The 27,346-nt window shown below is 37.6% G+C and overlaps 1 protein-coding gene and 1 long non-coding RNA gene across 6 annotated transcripts in view; one reads left to right on the forward strand and one right to left on the reverse strand.

Annotated features, from left to right (window-relative positions):
• GRIN2B (glutamate ionotropic receptor NMDA type subunit 2B) overlaps positions 1-27,346 on the forward strand; it is a 511,855-nt gene that overhangs the window by 442,487 nt on the left and 42,022 nt on the right. For all 5 annotated transcript variants that reach the window (XR_005218349.1, XM_037846031.1, XM_037846030.1 and 2 more), the window contains 2 exons: positions 18,753-18,913; positions 20,627-20,814. Coding sequence is in view for 4 of the 5 variants with exons in the window: in XM_037846031.1 (XP_037701959.1) it covers positions 18,753-18,913; positions 20,627-20,814 (349 nt within the window). In the remaining variant the exon portion in view is untranslated. The remainder of the gene's footprint in view (positions 1-18,752; positions 18,914-20,626; positions 20,815-27,346) is intronic.
• The window catches only part of LOC119541782, a 71,191-nt gene continuing 59,473 nt past the window's right edge, over positions 15,629-27,346 (reverse strand). Inside the window, exons 6-8 of the long non-coding RNA XR_005218350.1 lie at positions 19,363-19,467; positions 16,907-17,035; positions 15,629-15,681 (exon numbers count right to left, since the gene is read on the reverse strand). This is a non-coding gene — a long non-coding RNA (uncharacterized LOC119541782). The remainder of the gene's footprint in view (positions 15,682-16,906; positions 17,036-19,362; positions 19,468-27,346) is intronic.

Here is a 27,346-nt window from a genome sequence, read left to right on the forward strand (position 1 = left end):
TAAGGGATCCTGATGGGAGAGGAAGGAGGCCTGCTTTCCTCCGGCCACCTCCTCCACTCTTCAGGTGTTGCTCAGAGTGGTTTGCACACACATACTCACTCATCCTACTTAGGCTATGAGACATTATTATGGGAAGATGGAGTAACAGGCTGAACTCGTTGCTGAAATGCCTCTGGGTTAGTGAAGATAACAATAGTTGCTGTACTTACTTATAGTTCATAGGAAAATTGGAAAGATCAAAAGAAAGAAGAGATGTAAAAAGACTTTGCAGTGGGGCTGGGAGGGACATATGAGCCAGTACTCCCACTCCTGAGTATTTACCTTAGAAAAATGAGAACTTACGTTCACACAAAAACCTGTACACGAATGTTATAGCAACTCTATTCATAATCACCAAAAAAATGAAAGTAACCCAATTGTCCTTCAGTGAGCAAATGGATTAGCAAATGGGCACATCTCTGCAATGGAATACTAATTAGCAATAAAAAGGAATGAACTAGAGATACATGCAAGAGCATGGATGAATCTCAGAGGCATTACACTAAGTGAGAAAAGTCAGTTTCAAAAGGTTATGTACTCTATGATTCCATTTATGTGACATTCTGGAAAAGGCAAAACTAGGGAGATAGAGAACAGATCAGTGGTTGCTGGAGGGTAAAGGGAGGCTGTGACCAGAAAAGGATAGCACAAGGGAGTTTTCTGGGGTGATGGAGCTGTTCTGCATCCTGATTGCAGTAGTAGTTATAAGATTCTATACATGGGTTAAACGTAATAGGACTGCACATCAAAAAAAAAAAGTCAATAATAAGAAAAAATGTACCATTAAAATAGAGGGTACTGACAGTGATAATGATAATGAGAAGGTTCTGGGTAGGTGAAAAAGGGTCTCTTCAGAAATCTGACGTTCTTCCACCTCCTCCTAATCAGTAGCAGAGTCCAAGAGTCTCCCTTGTGTCCTCAGCCCTCCCACCTTTTCTCCTGGGGGCCTAGAAGCCCTGAGTGGCACTTGGGCATTGATTCTTTTTGCGATTCAAATGTAAAATCAGGAGTAAACGAATGAATATTTATGTGTAAGACTGAAGACAAAAGCTTCCAGATCCTGCATCTCATGCAGATAGATCCCTGCAAACAAGACATACAGTATCCAGCCCTGCAAGGTCACGGTGCTGGTTTGTCCTAATCTGCGTGTGAGGATTTGACTCAGACTGAAGGAGAAAGCCGTTTTCAGGGTATCGGAATACCCAAGACAGAATTTCCTCGCCGCCCTCTTCATTTTAGTAGTTCTCATTTGTGTGCTGTCATTCACACAATCTAACTCTAATTAACCTCGTTAGGACTTGGTGGCCCCCAGGGGGGAAATGGCCTCAAATGGTCAGAACAAAAGCCCAGATGCCAGCCACATTTCGGAGATTTCTGTTTTAAGAACCTGCTCTTTTTCCTAGCATCGTGACCTCCAAGATCTTTACATCTTTTCTCCCAATATGAGTTTCCTCATTCTCATCATGGAAACTAAACAGTAGTGTTAGAGGAGGAATCTTTTTTTTTTTTTTGGCTTTTATAAAGGGGATTTATTAAGTTACACGTTTATAGTTCTAAGGACATAAAAATGTCCAAACTAATATATCAACAAGAGGACACCTTCACTGAAGAAAGGCCAGTGGCATCTGGAACCCTCTGTCAGCTGGGAAGGCACACAGCCAGCATCTGCTTGTCCTTTGCTCCCGGGTTGTGTTTCAAAACGGCTTTCTCCAAAATGTCTCTGGGCTTCTGTCTCTCTTAGCTTCTCTCAGCTCTCTGCTTGGTTCTCCTGGGGCGTTTTTCTCTGAGCACTTGGGAGTCCTTTCTTGGCTTCTCCAGGGCCAACTGTGGGCTTCATCTCTTAGCTTAGCATCTCCAAATGTCCCTCTGTCTGCTTCTCCCAGTGACTCCAAGCATCTGTGTTGGCTTGGCTCTTAGCTTCTCCTGGGGGCAAACTCTGGATTACACATCTTAGCTTCTCTCTGAAATGTCTCGCTCAGCTTCTCTGAGCTCCTTCTTTCTGTGAGCTCTCTTAAAGTACTCCAGTGAACTAATCACTGGATAGGTGGGGTCACACTTTCATGGAAATGATCTAATCAAAAGGTAGAGGAGGAATCTTAAAGAGGAAGAATCTTCTACAGGAAGTATCTTCTACTGAGAACTGATGTTTTCACCTGTGATGCTTTGGCTTCTCCACTCCCTACTTTCATCCTTCCAAATCCGGCCCACCCTCCCTCCCAGCTTATATCCAGCTTGCTTCAGGAAGCCTTCCAAGAAATCCAGGCTGGTTGCAGCCTTTTCCATTTGGGTTTTCTGTGTCACTTGTATGCAAGCTCTGTGGTCTTGTGTTTTAGCTAGTTTTTTTTTACCATCTTATCTACTCTTGGAAGATAGAGACTGTATCTGATGGTGCTTGTGTTCCTCCTTATTTCTCTCCTGGTGCCCAGACCTCTCTCAGAGTTCAGGTCCTCCTCAGCTCCCATCTATCTTAGTCCTTCCCACCTGTTCTCCAAACCGACACCTGAGGGCTCCCCCTTTCCAACACAAAAATCAGATCTTGTCATTTTTTCAGCATTCTTCAATTCCTTCCAGTGGAGGTGGTGGTGGTGGTGGTGGTGGTGGTGATAGTAATAACAGTTACCTGGTGAATTTATCATGTGCCAGAAACTATACTACCGCTTTGCTCAGATTAACTGGTTGAATATTCAGAAACCTTATGGGAAAGATACTATTATTAGCCCTATTGTACAAATGTGGAAATTAGGGCACAAAGAAGTTAAGTAACTTGCTCAAGGCCACACAGCTATCCAGTGGCAAAGCTGGGATTTGAACTCAGGGAGTTTGGCTCCAGAGACTGTGCTGTTTCTCATTCCTTAGAGCATGAACTCAATACTCTTTTGTACAGAATTCAAGTCCCTTTGTGAAGCAAGCTCTGCTTCCTTCTTCAGCCTTGTCAACCTCCAGTGACCACCACCATATTTCTGGCAATTGTAAGCTGCTTGTGGTCTCAATCATGTCAGGACTTTCTCATCATCCTGTGTCTTTCCTTTTTTTACATTTTTATTTTGAAATAATTTCAAACTTATAGGAAAGTTGCAAAAATAATACAGAAACAATACAGAGAACTCCTACATTCCCTCAACGCTGATACCCAGGTTTACCATTTTGCTACATTTGTTACATCATTATATGTGTCTATCATCTATTTTCTAAACATTTGAGAGTAGGTTACAAACACCATGATCCTTTACCACTAATATTTCCATGTATATTTACAAAGAACAATGATATTTCACTTATGTAGCCACATTAAGTACAATTTTCATGTTCAAGAAAATTAACATTGATAAGCATACAATCTATATCCCAATTTTTTCAATTGTCCCAGTAATGTCCTTTTGGGCATTTTCTCCCCCATTAATAGATCCAGTCCAGGACCACATATTGCATTCAGTTGTCATTTTCTCTTTAGTCTCTGTGTGTTTCTGTCTGTCTGTTTCTAATTATGGTAACATATATACAACATAAAATTCCCTATCTCAACCACTCCCAATATAATTCAGTGTCATTAATCACACTCACAATGTTGTTTTACCATTGTCACCATACATTCCTAAAACTTTTACATCACCACAAAAACCCTGCACACATTATACATTAATTCCCCATTCTCCCTCCCCTCATAACCTATGCTCTACTTTCTGTCTCTGTGAATTTGCAGAGTCAAGTTATTTCATATAAGTGAATTATACATCTATCCTTTTGTGTCTGGTTTATGTCCCTCAACATGATGTCTTCAAGGTTCATCCATGTTGTTGCATGTATCAGAGCATTCCTTTTTACATCTGAATAATATTCCATTCCATGTAGACACCATATTTTGTTTATCCATTCATCTGTTTATATACACTCAGATTGAGTCCACCTTTGTTTGTATATTGTGAATAATGCTGCTATGAACATCAGTATGCATTTATCTGTTCAAATCCCTGTTTGTTTTCTTATTTGGGGTGGGGGTATATACCTAGCAGTGGGATTGCTGAGTCCTATGGTAGTTCTATGTTTTACTTTGTGAGGAACCATCAAACTGCTTTCCACAGTGGCTGCACCATTTTACATTTTTCACCTGCAGTGTGGGGGGATTCTGTTTTATTTCCATGCCCTCACCAACATTTGTTATTATCTGACTTTTTTTATTCTAGCTATCCTAGTGGGTGTGAAGTGGTGTCTCATTGTGATTTTGATTTGCATTTCCCTAATGATAAATGACGTTGAACATCTTTTCATGTGCTTATCGGTCATCTGTATATCTTCTTCGGAGAAATGTCTATTAAATTTCTTTGCTCATTTTAATTGGGTTGTCTTTTTGATGTTGAGTTGTAGGAGTTCTTTATATCTTCTGGATATTAAACCCTTGTTGGATATTTGATTTCCACATATTTTCCCCAATTTGTAGGTTGTCAGGTTACCTTCATAATCAAGTGCTTTGATGCCCCCAAATTTTTAATTTTGATGAAGTCTAATTACCTAGTTTTTTCTTTGGTTGCTTGTACTTTTGGTGTAACATTTAAGAATCTATTGCCTAATACAAGGTCCTGATGATATTTCACTATGTTTTCTTCTGAAAGAGTTATAGTTTTCATACTTATATTCAGATTGTTGATCACTTGGAGTTATTTTTTGTATATGGTGTGAGATACTTGGATTTTTTATATGGTGTTAGGTATCCGAATATCTCAGAAAATTGATACATCTTGCTTTCCCAGCACCACTTCTTAAAGAGGCAATTCTTTCACCATTGACTGGATTTGGCAGCCTTGTCAAAAATCAGTTTGCCACAATGTATGGGTTTATTTTTGAATTCTGAATTATATTCCATTTGTCTCTATTTCTGTCCTTGTGCCAGTACCAAACTTTTTTGATTACTGTAAGTGTGTAATAAGTTTTGAAATCAGGAAATGTGAGTCCTCCAACTTTGCTCTTTTTCAAGATGGTTTTGATTATTCAGTGCTCCTTGCCTTTCCATGTGAATTTGATGATTGACTTTTTTTAAATGCAATTTTATTGAGATATAGTCACACACCATAGAATCCATCCAAAGTATACAATCAGCAGCTCACAGTATCATCATATATTTGTGCATTCAACACCACAATTTTAGAACATTTTCATTACTCCCCCCAAAAAATAATAAAAATAAATAAAAAAGAAAAAGAATACCCAAAACATCCCATACCCCCTTAGCCCCCCTATTACTTATATATATATATTTGTCTTTATTTTATTACTCATCTGCCTATACACTGGATCCAGGGAGTGTCAGTCACAAGGTTTTCACAATCACACAGCCACACAATAAATACATAGTTATACAATCATCATCAAGAATCAAAGCTATTGGATTACAGTTCCAGTTTCAGGTATTTCCTTCTAGCTATTCTAATATGCTAGAAACTAAAAAGGAATATCTACATAATGCATAAGAATAACCTCAAGAATGACCTTTTGACTCCATTTGAAATCTCTCAGCCACTGAAACTTTATTTTTTACATTTCTTTTCCCCCTTTTGGTCAAGAAGGCATTCTCAATCCCATGATGTCAGGGCTAGGCTCTTCCCTGGGAGTCATGTCTGATGTTACCAGGGAGACTTATGCCCCTAGAAGTCATGTCCCAGGTAGGGGGGATGGTAGTGAGTTAATTTACAGAGTTGGCTTAGAGATATAGGCCACATCTGAGCAACAAAAGAGGCTCTCTGGGGGTGACTCTTTCGCATTTCTGCAAGGAAGGCTTTTGGAATTTTGATTAGGAATGCACTGAATCTGTAAATTACTTTGAGTAGTATTGACATCTTAACAATGTTAAGTCTTCTAATCCATGAGCATGGGATATCTTTCAATTTCTTTAGGTCCTCTTTGATTTCTTTCAGCGATGATTTGTAGTTGTCCATGTACAAGTCCTTTCAATTCTTGGTTAAATTTATTTCTAGATATTGTATTCTTTTATTTGTTATTGGAAGTGGGACTGTTTTCTTGATTTCCTTCTCAGATTGTTCATTTCTTCTGTATTTTGAGTGTTGATCTTGTGCCCACTTTGCTGACTTCGTTTATTAGCTCTGGTAGATTCCAAATAGATTGTTCAGATTTTCTATATATAAGATCATGTCATCTGCAAACAGGGATAGTTTTACTTCTTCCTTTTCAATTTAGATGCCTTTCATTTCCTTTTCTTGCTTAATTGCTCTGGATACAATTTCCAGTAAAATGCTGCATAGCAGTGGTGAAAGGAGGCATCCTTATCTTGTTCCTGTTCTTAGGGGGGAAGCTTTCTTTCACTGTTGAGTATGAGGTTTACTGTGGGTTTTTTATATACATTTTTATCATGTTGGGAAAGTTCTCTTCTGTTCCTGGTTTTCTGAGTGTTCTTATAAGAAAGGGTGCTAGATTTTATCAAATGCATTTTCTGCATTGATTGAGATTTTTTTGCCTATCATTCTATTAATATAGTATATTACATTGATTTTCTTATGTTGAACCATTCCTGGAATAAATCCCACTTGGTCATGGTGTAGAACCTTTTCAATATGCTGTTGGATTTGATTTGATAGTATTTTGTTGAATATTTTTGCATCTATATTCATAAGGGCTATTGGCCAGCAATTTTCTTGTCTTGTGGTATCTTCATCTGTCTTTGGTATTAGGGTAATGTTGGCCTTGTAGAATGAGTTTGGAAGTGTTCCCTCCTCTTCAATTTTTTGGAAGATTTTGAAAAGGATTGGTGTTAATTCTTCTTTGAATGTTTGGTAAAATTCACCAATGAAGTCTTCTGGTCTTGGACTTGTCTTTTTTGGGAGGTTTTTGGTTACTGATTCAATGTCCTTACTTGTTATTGCTCTGTTGAGATCTTCTAGTTCTTCTCAAGGGAGTTTAGTTACTCTGTGAGTTTGTAAGAATTTGTCCATTTCATCTAGGTTCTCTAATTTGTTGGCATGCAATTGCTTATAGTATCCTCTTTGTAAGGTTGGTGGTAATTTTACCCTCTTTTATTTCTGATTTTTGTTATTTGCTTCCTCTTCCTTTTTTTCTTTGTCGGTCTAACTAAAGTTTTGTCCACCTAACTAAAGTTTTGTCCATCTTATTGATCTTTTCCAAGAAACAACTTTTGGTTTCATTGATTCTCTATATTGTTTTTCTCTTCTCTATTTCATTTACCTCTGCTCTAATCTTTGTTATATCCTTCCTTCTGCTTGCTTTGCATTTAGTTTGCTCTTCTTTTTCTAGATCTTCCTGCTTTGAGGTTAGGTCTCTGATTTGAGATCTTTATTCTTTTTTAATGTAACCATCTAGAGCTATAAATTTCCCTTTCACCATTGGCCTTTGTGGCATCCCATAAGTTTTGGTATGTTATGTTTTCATTTTCACTCACATCAGCATATGTCCTAATTTCCTTCTATGGTTAATTCTGTGACCCCATTGGTTGTTTAGGAGTATGTTGTTTAATTTCCACATATTTGTGAATTTTCCAGATGTCCTTCTGTTATTGATTCCTAGCTTCATTCCACTATGGTTGAAGATGATACTTCATACAATTTCAATCTTTATAAATTTATTAAGACTTGTTTTGTCACCTAACACATTCTCTATCCTAGAGAATGATCTCTTTGCCCTTAAGGAGAATGTGTATTCTGCTGTTGTTGTATGAAGTATTCTGCATATGTTTGTTTGGTATAGTTGGTTTATAGCATTGTGCAAGTCCTCTGTTTCCTTATTAATCGTCTGTCTAGCTATTTTCTCCACCATTGAAAATGGTGTCTTGAAGTCTCCTATTAATGTAAAACCATATATTTCTGCCTTTAAATCTGTCAGTGTTTACTTATATTTTGGGGCTCTGTTCTTGGGTGCATATGTGTTTATAATTGTTATGTATTCTTGATGGATTGACACTTTTATCAAAATTTAGTGCCCTTCTTTGTACCTTTTAACAATTTTTTACTTGAAGTCTATTTGGACTGATAATGGTATAGTCTCTCTTGCACTTTCTGGATTACTGTTTGCATGGATTCTTTTTTCTGTCCTTTCACTTTCAACCTACTATTGTCTTTGAGTTTAAGGTGAGTCTCTTGTGAATAGCAGATATTTGGGTTACACTTCTATTCCATTTTGCCAATCTGTGCCATTTTACTGGAGAGTTTAACCCATTTGCATTTAAAGTAAATACTAATAATGCTGAACTTCTGTCATTTTGCTTTTTGTTTTTTGTAACTCATATCATTTATGTCCCTCAATTCTCCCATAATGCCTTCTTGTGTATTTAGTGATCTTTTGTATTGAACCCTTCAGAACCCTTCTTATTTCCTTCTGTGTATATTTTTCAGATATTTTTCTTGTGATTACCATGGGGCTAAAATTTAACACCCTAAATCTATAACAATCTTGTTTGATTTAAACCAACTTAACTTCAATTGCATACACAAACTATGTTCTTGTAATCCTCCATGCTCCACCTTTCTGTTGTTCTTGTCACAGATTTTATCTTTATACATTGTATGTCCAAATCCATAGATTTATCATTATTTGTATGCATTTATATTTCAGATCCCATAACAAGTAAAAATGGAGCTACAAACCAAAACTACAATAATACTGACATTTATATTTACCCATGTTGTTACCTTTACTGGTGATCTTTACTGCTTCATGAACATTCCATCTACTGTTTAGTGTCCTTTTTCTTTGAACCTGAGTAACTCCCTTTAACATTTCTTGTAGGGATGATCTAGTGGTGATGAACTCCCACAGCTTTTGTTTATTTGGGAATGTCTGTATCTCTTCCTCATTTTTTGAAATTCAGTTTTATTGAGATGTATTCACATATCATACAGTTATCCATGGTATACAATCAACTGTTCACAGTGCCATCATATAGTTGTGCATTCATCACCCCAATCTATTTTTTGAACATTTCCCTTATACCAAAAAAAAGTAAAAATAAGAATAAAAATAAAAGTAAAAAAAGAACACCCAAATCATTCCCCCTCCCACCCTATTTTTCACCCAGTTTTTGTCCCTGTTTTTCTATTCATCCATCCATACAGTGGTTAAAAGGAGTGTGATCCACAAGGCTTTCACAATCACCCTGTCACCCCTTGTAAACTACATTGCCATACAATCGTCTTCAAGAGTCAAGGCTACTGGGTTGCAATTTGATGGTTTCAGGTATTTACTTCTAGCTATTCTAATGCATTAAAACCTAAAAAGGGTTATCTATATAGTGCGTAAGAATGCCCACCATAGTGACCTCTCAACTCCACTTGGAATACAAAAGATCACTAAATACACAAGAAGGCATTATGGAAGAATTGAGGGACATAAATGATATGAGTTACAAAAAACAAAAAGCAAAATGACAGAAGTTCAGCATTATTAGTATTTACTTTAAATGCAAATGGGTTAAACTCTCCAGTAAAATGGCACAGATTGGCAAAATGGAATAGAAGTGTAACCCAAATATCTGCTATTCACAAGAGACTCACCTTAAACTCAAAGACAATAGTAGGTTGAAAGTGAAAGGGCAGAAAAAAAAATCCATGCAAATAGTTTCATTTCACATCCCCCTTTTGGTCAAGAAAATGTTTTCAGTCCCATGATGTCAGGCCCAGATTCATCCTCGGGAGTCATATCCTGTGTTGCCAGGAGATTTACACCGCTGGGAGTCAGATCCCAGGTAAAGGGGAGGGCAGTGAGTTCACCTGCTGAGTTGGCTTAACTAGAGAGAGAGGCCCACATTTGAGCAACACAGAGGGACTCAGGAGGATATTCTCAGGCACAATTATAAGCAGGTTTAGCCTCTCCTTTGCAGTAATGAGCTTCATAAGGGCAAGTCCCATGATAGAGGGCTCTGCACACCAAACCATCAGTCCTCAATGTTTGTGAGAATATCAGCAACAATCCAGGTGAGGAAGCCCAACACCTCTGAATCTTCCCCCAGCTCCTCAGGGGAACCCTGCATATATATTTTTATTCTCTGCCCATATTACTTTGGGATGTGTTGGTATTTCACACAAACCTATACAAACCTACCAGGTCTCACTTCCTATTCAAAGGTCCATGTAATTATGGTATTTGAACAAACTGTACAAGTTAAAGTGTTTAGGAATAAAGATCCTGTACCAACTAAACATCTCTTCCCTTGGTCTCACATGGAAGTTGAGGTTTTAAAACACAGTATTGTCCTTTACCTTTTGGCCCAATTTGCCCTATTCCTAATCAGATCTGCTTCATTTATATCTCTAATTGAAGTCTGGACACTTTTTCAGCTTTTTTAACAGTTTCTATATGCACTAATACTGACATTCATATCTGACAAGTTCTGGCTCTGAATTTCAGATGTCACACAAATACCCAGAGTTCCAGGTATCAGTCAGGTTATACACCAAGGGATCAGCATCTCAGTATCTGGAGAGAGCCATTACAATTCAGGAATAGATGTGACTGCTGTAAAAGCCTACAATCGAGGGACCATTACAATAAGCATTCCCCTGATACACTGTGCTCTAAGATTCAATTCTGAGTTTACACATTGTAGTTAGTCCATATTGGTGAGGCATTATAGTGTTTGCCTTTGTTTCTGGCGAAGTTCACTCAAAATGCTGTCCATGGGATCCATTCACCTCCTTGCCATGTCTCATAGCTTCACTCCTTCTTGCAGTTGCTCAGTATTCCATTGTATGTACACACAACTGTTTACCATTCTGTTCCTCAGTCAGTGTACCCTTAGGCCCATTGCAAATCATGCATACTGTCTCCATAAACACCAGTGTGCAAATGTCTATTCATGTCCCTGCTCTCAGCTCCTCCAAGTATATGCCCCCTAATGAGGTTGCAGGACCTTATGGCACCCACATACTTAGCTTCTTATGAAACCACCACACTGTCCTCCAGAAAGGCTACACCATTCTGCCTCCTAACCAACAGTTAAATACATACATCCCTCTCTCCATGTTTTCTCCAGCACTTTTATCCCTGTTTATATTTTTCCCTATAATTTTATAGAGCTATATTCACATACCATATAATTATCCACAGTGTACAATCAGTTGTTTATGGTATCATCTACAGTTGTACATTTATTACCACAGTCAGCACTTGAACATATTGACGACTATGAAAAAAAGTTTTTTTTAACAAATAATAAAAAAGATAATAAAAAGAAAAACAAAATATACAGTACAATATAATAGTAGGGTCAAACACCACCACCACTACCAAAAATCCCATATCCCTACCTTATATCCCCCTCTCATACACATTTAACTTTGGTATATTGTCTTTGTTACATTTAATGGAAGCATATTACAATGTTACTGTTGACCATAAACTGCAGTTTGCTTTGATTATATTTTTTCCCCAATACCATCCCCTTTCCAACACTCTGCATGGTTGATATTCATTTGTTCTCCCACATGCAAGAACATTTTTGAAAAACAGTTTTTCCAGATATAGAATTTTTGGTTGGCTTTTTTCTTTCAGTTCTTTGATTATGTCATCCACTGCCTTCTTGGTTTCTGATGATAAATTGGCACTTAATCTTATTGAATCTCTCTTGTACATGTCATGTTGCTTCTCTATTGTGGCTTTTAGGATTCTCTTTCTGTCTTTGGCATTTGAAGGTTTAATTATAATGTATCTCAATGTGAGTCACTAAGTTTATTCTTTTTGGAGTTTGTTGAGTTCCATATATATATTCTTGTCTTTCATTAAATTTGGAAAATTTTCTGCCATTAGTTCTTTGAATATTACTTCTGCCTCTTTCTTGCTTCTCATTCTGAGACTTGCATATGTGGATATTGGTATACTTGACTGTGTCCTGTAAGTCTCTTAGACTCTTTTTACTTTTCTTCATTCTTTTTTTTTTTTTTCTTCTCTTCCTCAGATTGAATAATTTCAGTTGTCTTATCTTCAAGTTCTGTAGTTCTTTCCCCTGCCAGTTCCAATCTGCTGTTGAGCCCCTCTAGGGAGTATTTTTTGTCAGTATCATCTTCAGTCCCAGTATTCCTGTTTGGTTCCTTTTTATGCTTTCTGTCTCTTTATTGAAATTCTCTTTTTGTTCATATATAGTTTTTCCTGATTTCCTTTAGTTATTTTTCCATACTTCCCTTTAGCTCTTTGCACATATTTAAGGCAATTTTTTAAAGTCTTTTTTAGTATGTCCAAATCCTGGTCTTCCTTTTTGATGATTTCTAATGTTTTATCTTGTTCATTTGTATTAGTCATCATTTTCTATATCCTTGCATGTCTTGTAATCTTTTGTCCACACTGAATGCTTTAATATTTTAATGTATCATCTCTGGAATTTGGTCACTGAGATGTCTATTCCTTAAGTTTGCATCCAGCTTGTTTATGACTGAGACTTCCTTGAATTCCAGGAGCTAATGAACCAAACCAAACAAACAAAAGCAAAAAAAAAAAAAAAAAAGAAGAAGAAGAAGAAAAAAGAATAGAAAAGATAACACCTTTCTAAGACTTTTCAGGTTGGCCTGTGCAAGTGGTCTCCTTCAGAGCTCAGCCATTCTAACAGTGGGTCTAAAGAACACACCAAGGCAAAAGTATTGGTCTCTCCCTTTCTTTTCTGAACATTCATCTTGTCCTGAGCATGCAAGTGTGGCCTTAGTAATGCCCCTTTTCCCCTAGAAAACAGCCTTTTCTCCTGGTCTTGGATACTATATTGTATGCCTTAAACCTTGTAATCCTTTGCCCCAAACAGCTGCAATTTGATTGCTTTGTTACTGCATATTGGTTGCCCTGTGGGCTGCTTTATGTGCTGGGCAAATTCTGGATGGCAAGCCTGTGATGAATGTCCTGTCACCAGACAGTTTAACACAAACATATGTGCACTCTAGTGTGTGCATAAGGGTAACTCTGCTCTCTCTGGAACCAGGTCAAAGGACTTACACTGGAAGCCTGGGTCAACTCCACACCAAGCCAGGGAAGTGTTAGGGAAAGAGCCAGCAACAGCACCACAAGCTTTTGCCACCATCTTTAAGTTACCTTTTTCTTGATTTGGTCTTCACTGAGTTACCCATAACCCTTCAACTGTTTTCCAGAGCTCTGAGAATGATGGTTCTGCCTGTTTTTGCTTGTTATTAAAACTTCTGTGTTGGGACACAACCCTGGAGCATCTCATTCTGCTGTATTGGTCTGAATTTTTGTATTTCTGACCCTCTTGTATTTTACCTCCTTGAACACAGGATCAATTTTTTCATTTTCATATCGCCATTCCCCTACACCAATAGATGCTTGAAAAATATTTGTCAAATGAATTGATGCATGTTAATTGTTAAAGTTAATGGAGATAATTGAGTTATTCTCAACCCATACATTGGTGTTGAATAATAGTGGCTATTATTAAAGAATTAATATCCTATACATATTAAAATCAATTTATATATTTATTTAGTAAATAAAATGAACCAGATTCCGACCTCCCTGACTTCTCTCACTTTCCCTTTATCTCTGTATCAGGCTGAATGAGAGGCTGTCGGCAGCAAGGAGACAGCCATAACAGCCCAGGGCCCAAGAGTCCAGTCATCATCATTGGGTGAGGGGAGGGGCCCTTTACTCCTGGCCTGTGGCATATTTCTCCTTGCATGATTGCCAACACTAATTCACCTTGGGTCATTAAGATGAGGCTGAGATGATCTGAAAGCTCAGAGGGTTGAACTCTGATTCCCTGCCACTTTACAGGAGGACCAGCTGAGATTACAATTCTCTTAACATTCTGGGATTGTTTTCACCCTACTGCAAGTGCGTGCTTACAGTAATTGCTGGAAGCCAGGTGTGGAATCCAGCAGGGAGTGCAGGAGTTGGCATTAGTATGCCAGAGAGGGAAAAGTAGTCTTGCTAGCCTGTTCCACTTACAGCAACTTGCATCACTCTCCAGCAAGTAGGAGTAGAACTATTTTGTTAGCATTTGGGGCTGGCAGTGGTAAAGCTCATACCCAAGGGTCAAGTCTCAGCTCAGCTTCCTATTTCCAAGTGACCCTGAACAACTTACTTGACCTCTTCAGGGCTTCAGTCTCTTCTCTGTGTTAGTGAGTCTGATCCCTAAAGTTCTTTCCTTTCTGTTTTTATTTCCCTATCCAAATCTATGTTTTAGACTGCCTGAAAAAGATTCCAGGTTTGAAGAAGACCTACACTAGGCCAAAGGTGTTTAATAAGGACCACTATATAAAATTCCCTACTTTAAAATCATACTGAGTTTTTAATTCAATTGCTAGTCTCTTTTGTGTATTGTGTTTTTTAATTTTTTAAAATTGTTAATTGAGGTCCTCCTTATTCTATGAATTTTAAGACATTCTAGTCCTTGATAGTGCTAAATTTTTGTCCTTCCTGAAGCCCCAGAGAGCACTGATTGCCACTAGGGTTAAACAAGTGTCATTTAATATCTCACAGCATGGGGCAAGTTTTATTACAAGGGCATTTATTAGAAGCGTCAAAGGATTTTGAAGGTTTTTTCTTTCTTCTTCTCCACAGGCCTCCCTAAACATATAATTCTCCATACCATGAATTAAGTTCAAGTTCCAATGGTAGTTTTTTTTTTTTCTTTCTTTCTTTTTTTTTTTAAATGTATGTTTTATTTAAACCTCACAGATCTTACCAAGCTGGGGCAAGAATTTTCAAAGGAAAAGGCAAACTCACTTCTGCTCCTGCTTTGGCTAATTCTGGGACAATATGCTGTCCCTGTTAGTCCCCAGAATGGCCTAGTTTAAGGAACAAATTAGATAACAGGAGACTTCAGTCTTAGGAAACATTGCTTACACAGGAAAATTTTAGATATTTGAACTTCATCCCCATAGATGCTAATGATTTTGACAGTCCACCATGTGCCAGATATTGTGTTAAAAGTGCTTTCCTATATATTACCTTGCTATATTATTTCATTTATTTAGTTTTTAAAATATCTTTGACTGTCAAATATTTTATTCCAATCTGTGACTTTTCTTTTCATGCTCTTAACTGTCTTTCAAAGAGAAAGAGTTCTTAATTTTAATGAAGTCCAATTTATCTTTTTTTTTTTTCTTTTGTAGATAGTGCTTTTGGTTTTGTGTCTAAGAAATCATTGTCTAACTCAAGGTTATAAAGATTTTTACATATTTTTCTTGAAGTTTTATAATTTAAGTTTTACATTTAGGTATATGATCCATTTTGAATTAATCTCTGTATATTCTTTGAAGTGTGGAATGAAGTTCTTTTCTATTTTTTTACATTTGAGTATCAAATTCTTCCTATATCATTTATTGAAAAGATAATCCTATCTCCACTGAATTGCCTCTGGTGTGAGTCAATTACTCTATTCTGTTCCAATGATCTGTTTATCTATCAGTCTTGATTACTGTACTTGTTCCAGTTTGCTAATGCTGCGGAATGCAAAACACCAGAGATGGATTGGCTTTTATAAAAAGGGGGTTTATTTGGCTACACAGTTACAGTCTTAAGGCCATAAAGTGTCCAAGTAACACATCAGTAATCGTGTACCTTCACTGGAGGATGGCCAGTGGTGTCCGGAAAACCTGTTAGCTGGAAAGGCACGTGGCTGGCGTCTGCTCCAAAGTTCTGGTTTCAAAATGGCTTTCTCCCAGGATGTTCCTCTCTAGCAAGCTTGCTCCTCTGCAAAACATCACTCACAGCTGCACTCTGAATTCCTTCTGTTATGTCAGCTCATTTATATGGCTCCACCGATCAACTTAAACCCACCCTGGATGGGTGGAGCAACACCTCCATGGAAATTATCCAATCAGAGTCATCACCCACAGCTGGGTGGGGTGCATTCCATAGAAGCACTCAAAGAATTACAATCTGATCAACCCTGATAATGTCTGCCCATACAAGATTACATCAAACATAATGGCGTTTGGGGGACATAATACATTCAAACTGGCACATTCCACCCCCTGGACCCCAAAATGACATTATCTTTCCATATACAAAATACATTTCATCCCTTGAAGTAAGGTGGTATAAGTCCTACAACTTTGTTCTTCTTTTGCAAAGTTGTCTTGACTACTCTTGGTACTTTTATCACTCCTTTAGTTTTTATGCAAGGACATAGTCATAACATAATATCCAGAACTCTAAAGATAATTTAAATTTTAAAGTTGCTAAATAGTAGTCAGGAAAACCTTCTATGATATAACTTCATCAAAAAATGAGACATCCTGGGGATCAGATTTTATTTGGTTAATCAAAAATTGTTGCATGTATCTTGCATAGATTGCCAATTTATTAAATAAATGATTTATAATTTTCATTGATGTTCCAGAAAATATGTTGGGTTCTAGAATATTTGGTTGTTTTGAGCCTCAGTTGTCACTGTCCTAACAAACTGTAGAATTCCTGATTAAAGGAGGATTTATTTGGTTATTTTGCTGCTTACCATAGTGTCTACCCTACTTTTGAATTGGAGGTATACCTTTAAGCAAATATCTGAAGTGTTACATTTGACAGTGATATGCAGGGTTTTCTGGTATCTGTTAGATATTGATGGCCCACCCTTGGCCAGTACTATGTGATATAATTTGAGGAAGCACTTACCTAGATATTGGTCAGAAGCAGGGCCAGCCCCACCCAGTCATTTAGTAAGTACATTTAGTCTTAGGAATCTTTTCATTCATTCTTATCCATAACCCCCTTCCCCATCTAGATCCTCCATTCTTCATACTACCTCCAGTTATCCAAGTTCCCCAAATAGTGACCCAGATAGTACCTTCCAAAAAAGCTCTGTTTGCTCTAAACTTGCTATCTTCTGAGGACAGTAAAGAGTAAATATTAATGAAGCCAGTTAATCCCTGATAATGATAAACTGCCACTGTATGCCTTTGAGGAAATTACTTACCTTCTTTGGGTCTCAGTTTCATCATTTGTGAAATGAAAGATTTGGACTAGTTGATCTTGAATGGTCCATTCAGCTCAAAAATTCTTTGACTCTTTTGCAGTGTCTTTATTCACCTAAAGATCACAACCCCTTTAAAAAAATCAAACAAAAACTCTTAAAAAAGCACTGTGGTACATCAGAGGGGTAGCATTTTAAGGGAGGTGTCATCTTTTGATGTGTTACAGATTGAATAATCACCTTTGAGTGACTCTACTTTTAATTACAGCAAACTGAGCAATTAAGATGGCATTTATGGTTGCTGATGCTGTGATGCTCTGTGGTCCTTGTAACCCCCATATTCTGGGCAGCCCTAGAGCTTCTTAGGTCATGGGAAGGAGAAAGGAGAATGATCATAATTCCATACAACTCCAAAGGTTCAGAGGACTTATATATTTGCAGGTCAGCTTTGCAAATTTACCTTCAAAGTAAATGGTATGGTATTGAAACCAAGAGGACTTTAAATATCTACATTCTTTCCTTACGCCAAGGCATAGCAGAGCTACTCTGGTAATATGCTATCTGACAATTGCTGTACTAATAAGACAAGAAGCTCTGAGAGCCTGAAGTTTACTAGGGAATGCAGAATACGGACATAAATTTAAAATAATGTAAGAGAACATATATTGAGCATTTGCTATGTGCTAAGTGCTATGCTAAGCACTTCTTATCTATAATATAATTTAATCCTCACAACAATCTGGAAAACTAGGCATCATCATCTCCTTATACAAATGAAGAAATGGTACACAGAGAGTTTGTTGTCAGTAGTAAGTGGAAGAGCTGGTCTTCAATTCACATCTGTCTCAATCTAGAGCTCAAATTCTTGATGACTACATGAAAGACTAGCTCTCTTAACATAGGCAGCATATTGTAGAGAATAACATAATTTGTAGGTATGAATTACAATAGTCTAAACCAAGGACACCATGTACTAATGGGCCACTTTGGGGTGGATGAGATGGACGAAAGAATGTACGGAAGAGTTCCTAAAGAAATTGCTTTAAGTTACATTTTGAAATGAAGGACATGAGTTCATACTGAGAGGATGGACTATACAAGGCCATGAAGATACAAATGAACAAATTATGTGTTCAGGAAGCAACATACAGACTTACTCATTGTAGGGTACTAGCCAGAAATGAAGGTGATATCATAGGGGTCAAAATACAAGAGGCTTCAATTTATTCTGATAGACACTAGAGATCTACTCTCAGTTCTTAAGAAAGAGGAAGAATATAATTAAAATTATGTTTGATTTTACAATTTACCCTACAACTCAGGTAGGATAAATATGAGCTTTAATGCATTGGGGACGGTCAAGTGAAAATTTCTTAGTAAAAAACCTTTGACACTCAACAAACTATCTTCAAAAGTGAAATGTAGCTCACCTCACTAAGGCCCTATGGCCTTAATAGTGCAATAACAATGTATTTGGGCTCCTAAATTAAGAGGCCTGGAAGAAGCTTTTATGCAATTTTCAGAAATAAAGATGACTCGTCTATTGCAGTTCAACTAATAGCACATTCCTTTTTGACCCATTGTCACTGCTTTTTGTGCAGTTTGCATAAAAGGAACCCAAGAGTTATAAACTAAAGTGAGGGTTGGGCAAATAAAATGCTCTAAACAATATGTATTAAACTGAATTGAATTGGAGCCTACTTTCAGATAGCAATTGCTGCTTCTGAGTGAGGGCTAATGTATTTGGTGAATTATAGTGGAATCCCTTCCATTATAAATCCACCAGTGCTAACTTACTATCTCTTCACATTTTCTGAAGTGTTTTCTTTCTGTCTCTCTCTCTCCGCAGTTCCAGAGACCTAACGACTTCTCACCCCCTTTCCGCTTTGGGACTGTGCCCAATGGCAGCACAGAGAGGAATATTCGCAATAACTACGCAGAAATGCATGCCTACATGGGAAAGTTCAACCAGAGGGGTGTAGATGATGCATTACTCTCCCTGAAAACAGGGTAAGAACTGCTTCCAAGCTCAGAGTCTTTGATATGTTTCTCACATTTATTAAGCATATACTGAATCAGCTGTTCTAATACACCATGCTTGGTGCCATACAAAGCTAGACTTCATTTGTTCCTTACAGATTTCCAATTTAATGTGACAGTATAATTCAAGCCACTACACAAAGAATCATATGCTATTTTTTTTTACTTCTGCGTATCTATTTTTTTTTACAATTTATTTTCTACTTGCATTAATATAACCACGAAAGAGGAATGAAAGAGAATATGAAAACAGAAGGGAAGAGTCCAGGATAAGATTCATGAGTTAGGCATGAAATAAAGACCTGTGCCTAAGATGGTGATTCTGGTATCTTATGGTCAAGAGAAAAATAAAAGAAGATAAAGGTGAAAGTTTTTAGATAACCAGCAGAAGTGTTGATGCATCTCCAATTCCAGCTTACATTGACAGTTTAGATCCAGCTCTGTACTCTAGGGAGTATATGTTCACTAAAAGGAGTTCATTAACACACTGGTCCATTTATCCATTTGGCCTTCAGGAGCAACAGCTGTGGAATAAAATAGACAAGAATTAACAGTGTTGGGATTTTGTAAGACAGTGGCTCTTCTGGCTGGTTTCCTTTGTGGTATAACTAGAAGCAGTTTTACCTCTTTTCAATACAACTGTAGCTCCAGGTTCTGGAAGAGTCACCTGGATGTATGGTTACTTAAAATGCTACTAGCCTCCATGGATCTTATTACCATAAAGTCACAGCAGGCTTCAGAAGGTAGTGTTTGAGCTTGGTACTGAGTAGGACCACTTGGGGTAACCGGAGCCCTGGTTCACCCACAGTACTCAATCATGTCAGACTTTGATTTTTGGTGCTCCATGTTTCTATAGGATACTCTTAGGCCTTGTAAAAAGTGTTCTCTGTCTTACTATGCCATAAAAAGACTTGTTTGTGTTTTTTTTTGTCAAGGTGGACAAAGCTACTTAACTTGTGAAAGTGAAGGGGTTGCATGCTTGTCTTCCTTGCACACCCTTCTATTACCTATATGTCTATATCTGAATTTCTTCCTCTACTTTACAATATATAAATTGAGGATCTTATATGTTTAGGAATTTGAGGTATCTGAGTTCTGAATGTTGCTTTTTCTTCTAGGGTCACACACATTCTCTTAACACAAGGCTGTACTGCCACCACCCCATCCCTCATTTCCACCTCTGCACTTCACAACAGAATACTGAAACTCTTTTTGACCACAAAAATAGCATTGCACATCTATTGAAACACATACACCTACACTTATCCCCACTCTGGACTGTAATGAACTGAGAAATGAAAAATGTTATATAAATCTAACCTATGCTATTTGCTGTTATCGTTGTAGTGGTTCTTTTCATTATTTCTGTTATTATTTTTATTGATTCCTTTTTACTCCTTCTCCTTTTCAGACATAGCTTATGAGTTGGCTTCAGGCCGAATTTACATTCTCATCATTCCCGGTGGCAGGGAAAGATCTCCTCCTTTCACCCTGAAATCACATAAAAAAAACAGCCTAGGATTTGGCTTTAGATTCTGGCAGAGTTCCAATTTGAGTCTTATTTTGAACCAATTCTCCCCATAGTCTGCTGGAACCCTATTGCTTCATGTTAATGGCCGCATAGGTAGTTTTGTACTGAAATCCCTCCATTGAATTATTTTTGTTTGCTTCTTCCTTGCACAGGAAACTGGACGCGTTCATCTATGATGCAGCAGTGCTGAACTACATGGCAGGCAGAGATGAAGGCTGCAAGCTAGTGACCATTGGCAGCGGGAAGGTCTTTGCTTCCACGGGTTATGGCATTGCCATCCAAAAGGACTCTGGATGGAAGCGCCAGGTGGACCTTGCTATCTTGCAGCTCTTTGGGGATGGTAAGTTAAAGAAGGGAAAGTGCTTGTTTGGCTTTTACTGATGGCCAGTCCAAACAATCAACCCTTCTTTTCCATTCTTCTAACCCCAGCATTTCCATATAGCATACTATGAGAATTGGGGGTGAAAATGGAGGGCAAATTAAAGTAGTTGACACAGGGAGTAGTTTTGGGACTGCAGGCAATGAAGAAACCTTCAGGGATAAAGTAAGAAAGGCTGTTACTAGATGTCCAACAGCAGTCATCTCGCATGTGGCTACAACGGTAGATGAAACTAGGGAAAATCTCTACTCTGTATTGTGAGAAGTAAACTTGTAGCTCTCTACACTTCCTTCTCCCCTCTTTTGCTTTTTCAGCTGGAAGAGGTAGTGTCAGGGCTAAGTGCCTAGAAGGCAGATACCGTAAGGCACTCGCGGTGTTACTGTGGCAGGAGGCTGAGCAGCCAACTTGCTTTGAGAAAATGGCATCTCCTGTTGCATTCTATGCCTTTCTTTTGTACCACTTTTCAGTTTACTGTCCAAAGCACCTGTTCCTCCTCCTAGCCTCACAGGAATTAATCCAGTTATGGATGAGCAGACTGACAACACTTGGCCCCACACACCTTCAGGCAGAAAGTTCTGTAAATTATGTCTGCAGAATCTTTGCTGTTAAGGATGAAGTAAGAGGCAGAAGAGCACAGCTGGATTTTCAGGCTCCAGGCTAGTTAGGAAAATCATAGTTTGATCAAAGAAATGAGTAAAAGGTCACTTGATTAGTGTTGAAAAGAGGAGGGAGTTATAGATGGTGTTAGCTAGCCATATTGGTAATTTTAATGTAGCAGTAAGGCTACATTAAAGGGCAATAAAAAAGCTGCTGTCTTTGAAAAGGTGCAGCAGTAGGGATGATTTCCAGAAGTTGCTGAAGTTCTGGTCAAATTATACAAAGTTTAAATGTTTAATCAAACCAGGAACTATTGGAACAGATAATTTTCTTCATGGGATTTTCAGAAGTTTGTTTCTCTAGCTTTCTTTCTACCTTTCTACCCTTCTCATTCTGAATATCAAGTGAAGTGGACAACAGTTATTGAAACCTGACAGGGATCGGATTAATCAGAGCTTCCTTAAAACAATGTTAAAAGGAGCCAGGCTTGAATATGGTAGTCTTGTTTTATCCAGGCTTACTCCCCTTTACTCTCTTTTTCTATCTTTATTTTTTTTTATTTATTAGAGAACTTGTGAATTTACAGAACAATCATGCATAAAATACAGGATTCCCATATACAACTTTTATTATTAACACTTTGCATTGGTGTAGAGCATTTGTTACAGTTGATAAAAATACGTTTTTATAACTGTACTATTAACTAAACTCATGATTTAACTTAGGGTTCACTGTTTATGTAGTTTAGTTCTATGGATTTTTCTAAAATTTTTATTCTCTTACCATAAATACAACCTAACATTTCCCTTTTTACTCACATTCAGATATATATATTTCAGTGAGGTTAATTACACTCACAATGCTGTGCGACCTTCACCACCGTCCATTACCAAAGCATTTCCATCATTCCAAACAGGAACCCTGTACATTAAAACCTTAACTTCCCATTCTTTATCCCCAGCCTGTCCCCTAAAAACTTATATTTTAGATTCTGACTCTATGAGTTTGCTAATACTAATTGTTTCAAATCTGTGATATCATACACTATTTATCACCCAACATGATGGCTTAAAGGTTCATCCATGTTGTGTGTATCAGAACTCCATTCCTTAATGGCTGAATAATATTCCACAGTGTATATACACCACATTTTATTTATCTATTCATTGGATGATAGATACTTGGATTGCTTCCATCTTTTGGCATTGTGAATAATGTCACTATGGACATATGTTTGAGTCCCTGCTTTCTGTTCTTTTGGGTATATACCAAGTAGTGAAATTGCCAGGTCATATGATACTTCAATACTTAAGTTTTCTCAGGAATCATCAAACTGTTTTCCACAGTGGCTATACCATTTTACACTCCCTCCAGCAATGAATGAATGCTCCTATTCTCTACATCCTCTCAAACATTTATAATTTTCTGATTTTTTTTTTAATAGCAGCCATTCCAGTTGATACAAAATGGTATCTCATTGTGCTTTTGATTTGCATTTCCCTGATGGCTAATGATGTTGAGCATCTTTTCATGTGCTATCTGGCCATTTGTATATCTTTGGAGAAATGTCTATTCAAGTCTTTTGCTCATTTTTTAATTGGGTTGTTTGTCTTTTTGTTGTTAAGTTGAAGGATTTCTTTATATATTCTGGATATTAAAGCTTTATTGGATATGTGGTTTCCAAATATTTTATCCCATTGTAGGTTATTGTTTTGCTTTCATGATAAAGTCCTTTGAGGCACAAAAGTTTTTAATTTTGATGAGGTCCCATTTATCTATGTTTTTTCTTTTGTTGCTTGTACTTTGGCTGTGAAGTCAAAGAAATGGTTGCCTTAACACAAGGTCCTGAAGATGATTCCTTATGTTTTCTTCCAGGAATTTGATAGTTCTAGCTCTTAAATTTAGGCCTTTGATCTATTTTGAGTTCAATTTTGTGACTTTAAAGTGACTCTCCTGCAGACAATACATAGATGGCACATGCTTTTTTTTATCCATTCTGCCAATCTCTTCCATTTGACTGGAGAATTTAATCTATTTACATTTAAAGTCACTACTGATGGTGCAGGACTATGTTCTGCCATTCTGCTGTGTAGCCTTTGTAAGTCTTATAACCATTTTTGTCCCTCACTTCCATTAATGCCTACTTTTATATTTATTTGATTTTGTGTGTTGTGACATATCGAATGCCTTCTCATTTCTCTCTGGGTATGTTTTTCATCTGTTTTCCTTGTGGTTACCATGAAATCAGAACTCAATCTAATAGGACTCCTTGTACATAACATGTTTTTCTCTTGCAGCTTTCAGAAATCTCTCCTTGTCCTTTGCATACTATAGTGTGATCAGTAGATGATGGGGTGTATTTTTCTTCATGTTTATTCTGTTTGGTGTTCTCTGGCCCTCTTGGATGTACATATTCACATCTTTTGCTAAGTTTGGGTAGTTCTCTGTCATTATTTCTTTGAGTATTCCTTCTGCCCCTTTCTCCCTTTCTTTTTCTTCTGAGAGTCCCATAGGTGTCTTAGGGTCTCTACTTTTAATTCTTTTTTTCATTGTTCCTCAGCCTGACTCATTTCAAGTGTCTTGTCTTCAAGTTCACTGATTCTTTCTTCTGCCAGCATCAGTCAGCTCTTGAAACCCTCCTGGGCATTTTTCATTTTGTTTATTGTGGTCTTCAATTTCAGTAGTTCTATATGGGTTCCTTTTTAAAATTTATGTCTCTTTACTTAGACACTCATATCATTCATTCATTATTTTTTTACTACTCTTTAGCTCTTTCTCTGTACTTTCCTTCCTCTTCTTGAGCATTTTTAAGATCATTTTTTAAAGGCTTTGTTCAGTATGTCCACATTAGTCTTCTTCCTTGGTGTATTTTGGATTTTAATCTTCTTCCTTTGGATGGGTCATCATCTCCTGATTCTTTGTCTTGTTCTCTTTTGTTGTACACTGTACATTTTAATATTTTAAATTGTTAAATCAGATTTATTCCCTGAGATGTCTGTTTCTTGATTTTGTAACCAGCTGGTGATAAGACAGATTTTCTTGAGCTTCAGCACTCCTATCGGGAAGGTCTGTAAAGGTGAATGAAGGTTTTCCTGTCTTTTTGGGCTTCTGTCCTGGGGCTTTTGCTTGTTAGTTGTTTTGGATTTCCCCTGTTTACAGGAGTTTAGTAGTCCTATTTCCCAGGAGACATATCTTCCTCTGCCTGGTGTTTGAAGCTGGCGAGTCTTACACTCCTAATTGTCTCAAGCTGCTTTTGACTGGAGGGCAAATTCTGGGATTAGGGGCATACCAAAGAGTACTTTCCCAAGTCAGTCTTTTCCATTCAAAACAGGGCCAGGGATCCATGAAGGGGACATAGACAAGCTTCAGCGTGCCCTGGGGAGGGGATCAGGAAGAGTGCCAAGAGCTTCTCTGATGACTCCCCAAAGTTGAGCTTTCCTGGCCTGCCCAGTAAATGAAGCCCTTCTGCTAACTGTCCCCCACAGCCCTTTGAAAGCACTGCACCCTCAAATTCTCACCACCAGTGCCTTTGTCCAGGATAGTTTGAAACAATAGCTCTCCTCAGAGCTGGGCTTCCAGCAATCCAAGTTTGCTAATCAAAAGCTGTAATCAGTTACCAGCTATGCCTACTGTAATTTTCAGCCTCATCTTCCCGCTCAGAGTTTCAGATAGTTGTTTCAGACCATTTCTTGCCTTTTTAATAGTTGTTTTGGTGGAATGACTGCATCCAGGAGCTCCCTACTCTACCATCTTCCCATAATCCCCCCCATCTTCCCATAATCCCCCCCTTTTTTATCTTCATTTTATTGAGATATATTCACATACCACGCAGTCATACAAAACAAATCGTACTTTCGATTGTTCACAGTACCATTACATAGTTGTACATTCATCACCTAAATCAATCCCTGACACCTTCATTAGCACACACACAAAAATAACAAGAATAATAATTAGAGTGAAAAAGAGCAATTGAAGGAAAAAAGAACACTGGGTACCTTTGTCTGTCTGTTTCCTTCCCCTATTTTTCTACTCATCCATCCATAAACTAGACAAAGTGGAGTGTGGTCCTTATGGCTTTCCCAATCCCATTGTCACCCCTCATAAGCTACATTTTTATACAGCTGTCTTTGAGATTCATGGGTTCTGGGTTGTAGTTTGATAGTTTCAGGTATCCACCACCAGCTACCCCAATTCTTTAGAACCTAAAAAGGGTTGTCTAAAGTGTGCGTAAGAGTGCCCACCAGAGTGACCTCTCGGCTCCTTTTGGAATCTCTCTGCTACTGAAGCTTATTTCATTTCCTTTCACATCCCCCTTTTGGTCAAGAAGATGTTCTCTGTCCCACAATGCCAGGTCTACATTCCTCCCCAGGAGTCATATTCCACGTTGCCAGGGAGATTCACTCCCCTGGGTGTCTGATCCCACGTAGGGGGGAGGGCAGTGCCCATAATCCCCCTTTATTCTTTTTTTTTTTTTTTACATTATGAAACATAACAAATATATAGAAAAGTGATAACTTTCAAAGTGTGATTTAACAAGTAAAGAGCAAATTTCAAAGAATGTTATGGGTTACAGTTCCAGTTTCAGTTATTTCCTTACTGTGAAATATAACATATACATAGAAAGGTGATAACTTTCAAAGTATGATTTAACAAGTAGTTATATAGGAAATTTCAAAGAATGTTATGGATTACAGTTCCATAGTTTCAGTCATTTCCTTATTGTAAAGTATAACATATATACAAAAAGGTGATAACTTTCAAAGCATGTTATGGGTTACAGTTCCACACTTTCAGTTATTTCCTTCTAGCTATTCTAACACCCTAGCAACTAAAAAAAATTATATAAAGATTCAGTATTTATAATCCTTTGTTAAATCCTATCTTATCTGTTGCTATCCCTTCCTTTCATTTTAATCACATTCTCGATCTTCAAGGATTTCTAGGTAGTGACCACCCTAACTTGTTCATATTAAAAAGGGGTGTTGACATAATAGGAAAGGGGTTTGGAGACTTATCTGGCATAGGAACACTCTGGAAGATTTAAATTTCTGAAAAATAAACTTAGTGAGTGAAACTTTTATAGAGTCTCAGATAGGGACCAGGGTATTCCTTAAGGTTTTCTTTAGTTTTTTTTTTTTTGGTTTTTTTTTTATTTGGGTTTGGCATACTGTGTTTGGCATATCTAGCTGAAGCTTGCATAAGAGTAACCTCCAGGATAGCCTCTCAATTCTATTTGAAATATCAGAGCCACTGAAACCTTATTTTGTTAACTTTGTTTTCCCCCTTTTGGTCAAGAAGACATTCTCAATCTCTTGATGCCACAACCAGGCTCATTCCTGAGATTTGTTTCCCAAATCACCTGGGAGGCTCATTCACCTGGGAGTCATATCCCACATTGGGGCTGGGTGATGAATTTATTTGCAGAGTTGGGCTTAGAGAGAAAAAGGGTACATCTGAGCAACAAAAGAGTTTCTCTGGAGGTGACTCCTAGGCACAAGTATAGGTAGGCTTAGCCTCCCTGTTACAGCCATAAGTTTCACAAGAGCAAGCTTCAAGATCTAGGACTTGACTTATTAAGTAGGGGGTTCTTATTTTCACATACCATATATTCTGTCCAAAATAAGCAATCAATGTTTCACATTATCTTCACTTACTTGTACAATCATCATCACTCTCAATTTTAAACAATTGTCATGAACAAAATACCCCAAAGCTCTTATCAGCCCCTAATTTTTTATCCCTAGTATTTGTGTGGTACTAGTAAGGTATTCCTATTAAATATAGTCCCTAGTGTGCAATAGGTAGTTTTCCCATATACCACTGTTGTTAACTCTTTGTACCAGTGTCACACCTTAGAAGTATATCATACACTTATTTTTAGGCATATAAAGGG

Source organism: Choloepus didactylus, chromosome 8 (genome assembly GCF_015220235.1).
Source record: "Choloepus didactylus isolate mChoDid1 chromosome 8, mChoDid1.pri, whole genome shotgun sequence".
NCBI classification, from domain to species: domain Eukaryota; kingdom Metazoa; phylum Chordata; class Mammalia; order Pilosa; family Megalonychidae; genus Choloepus; species Choloepus didactylus.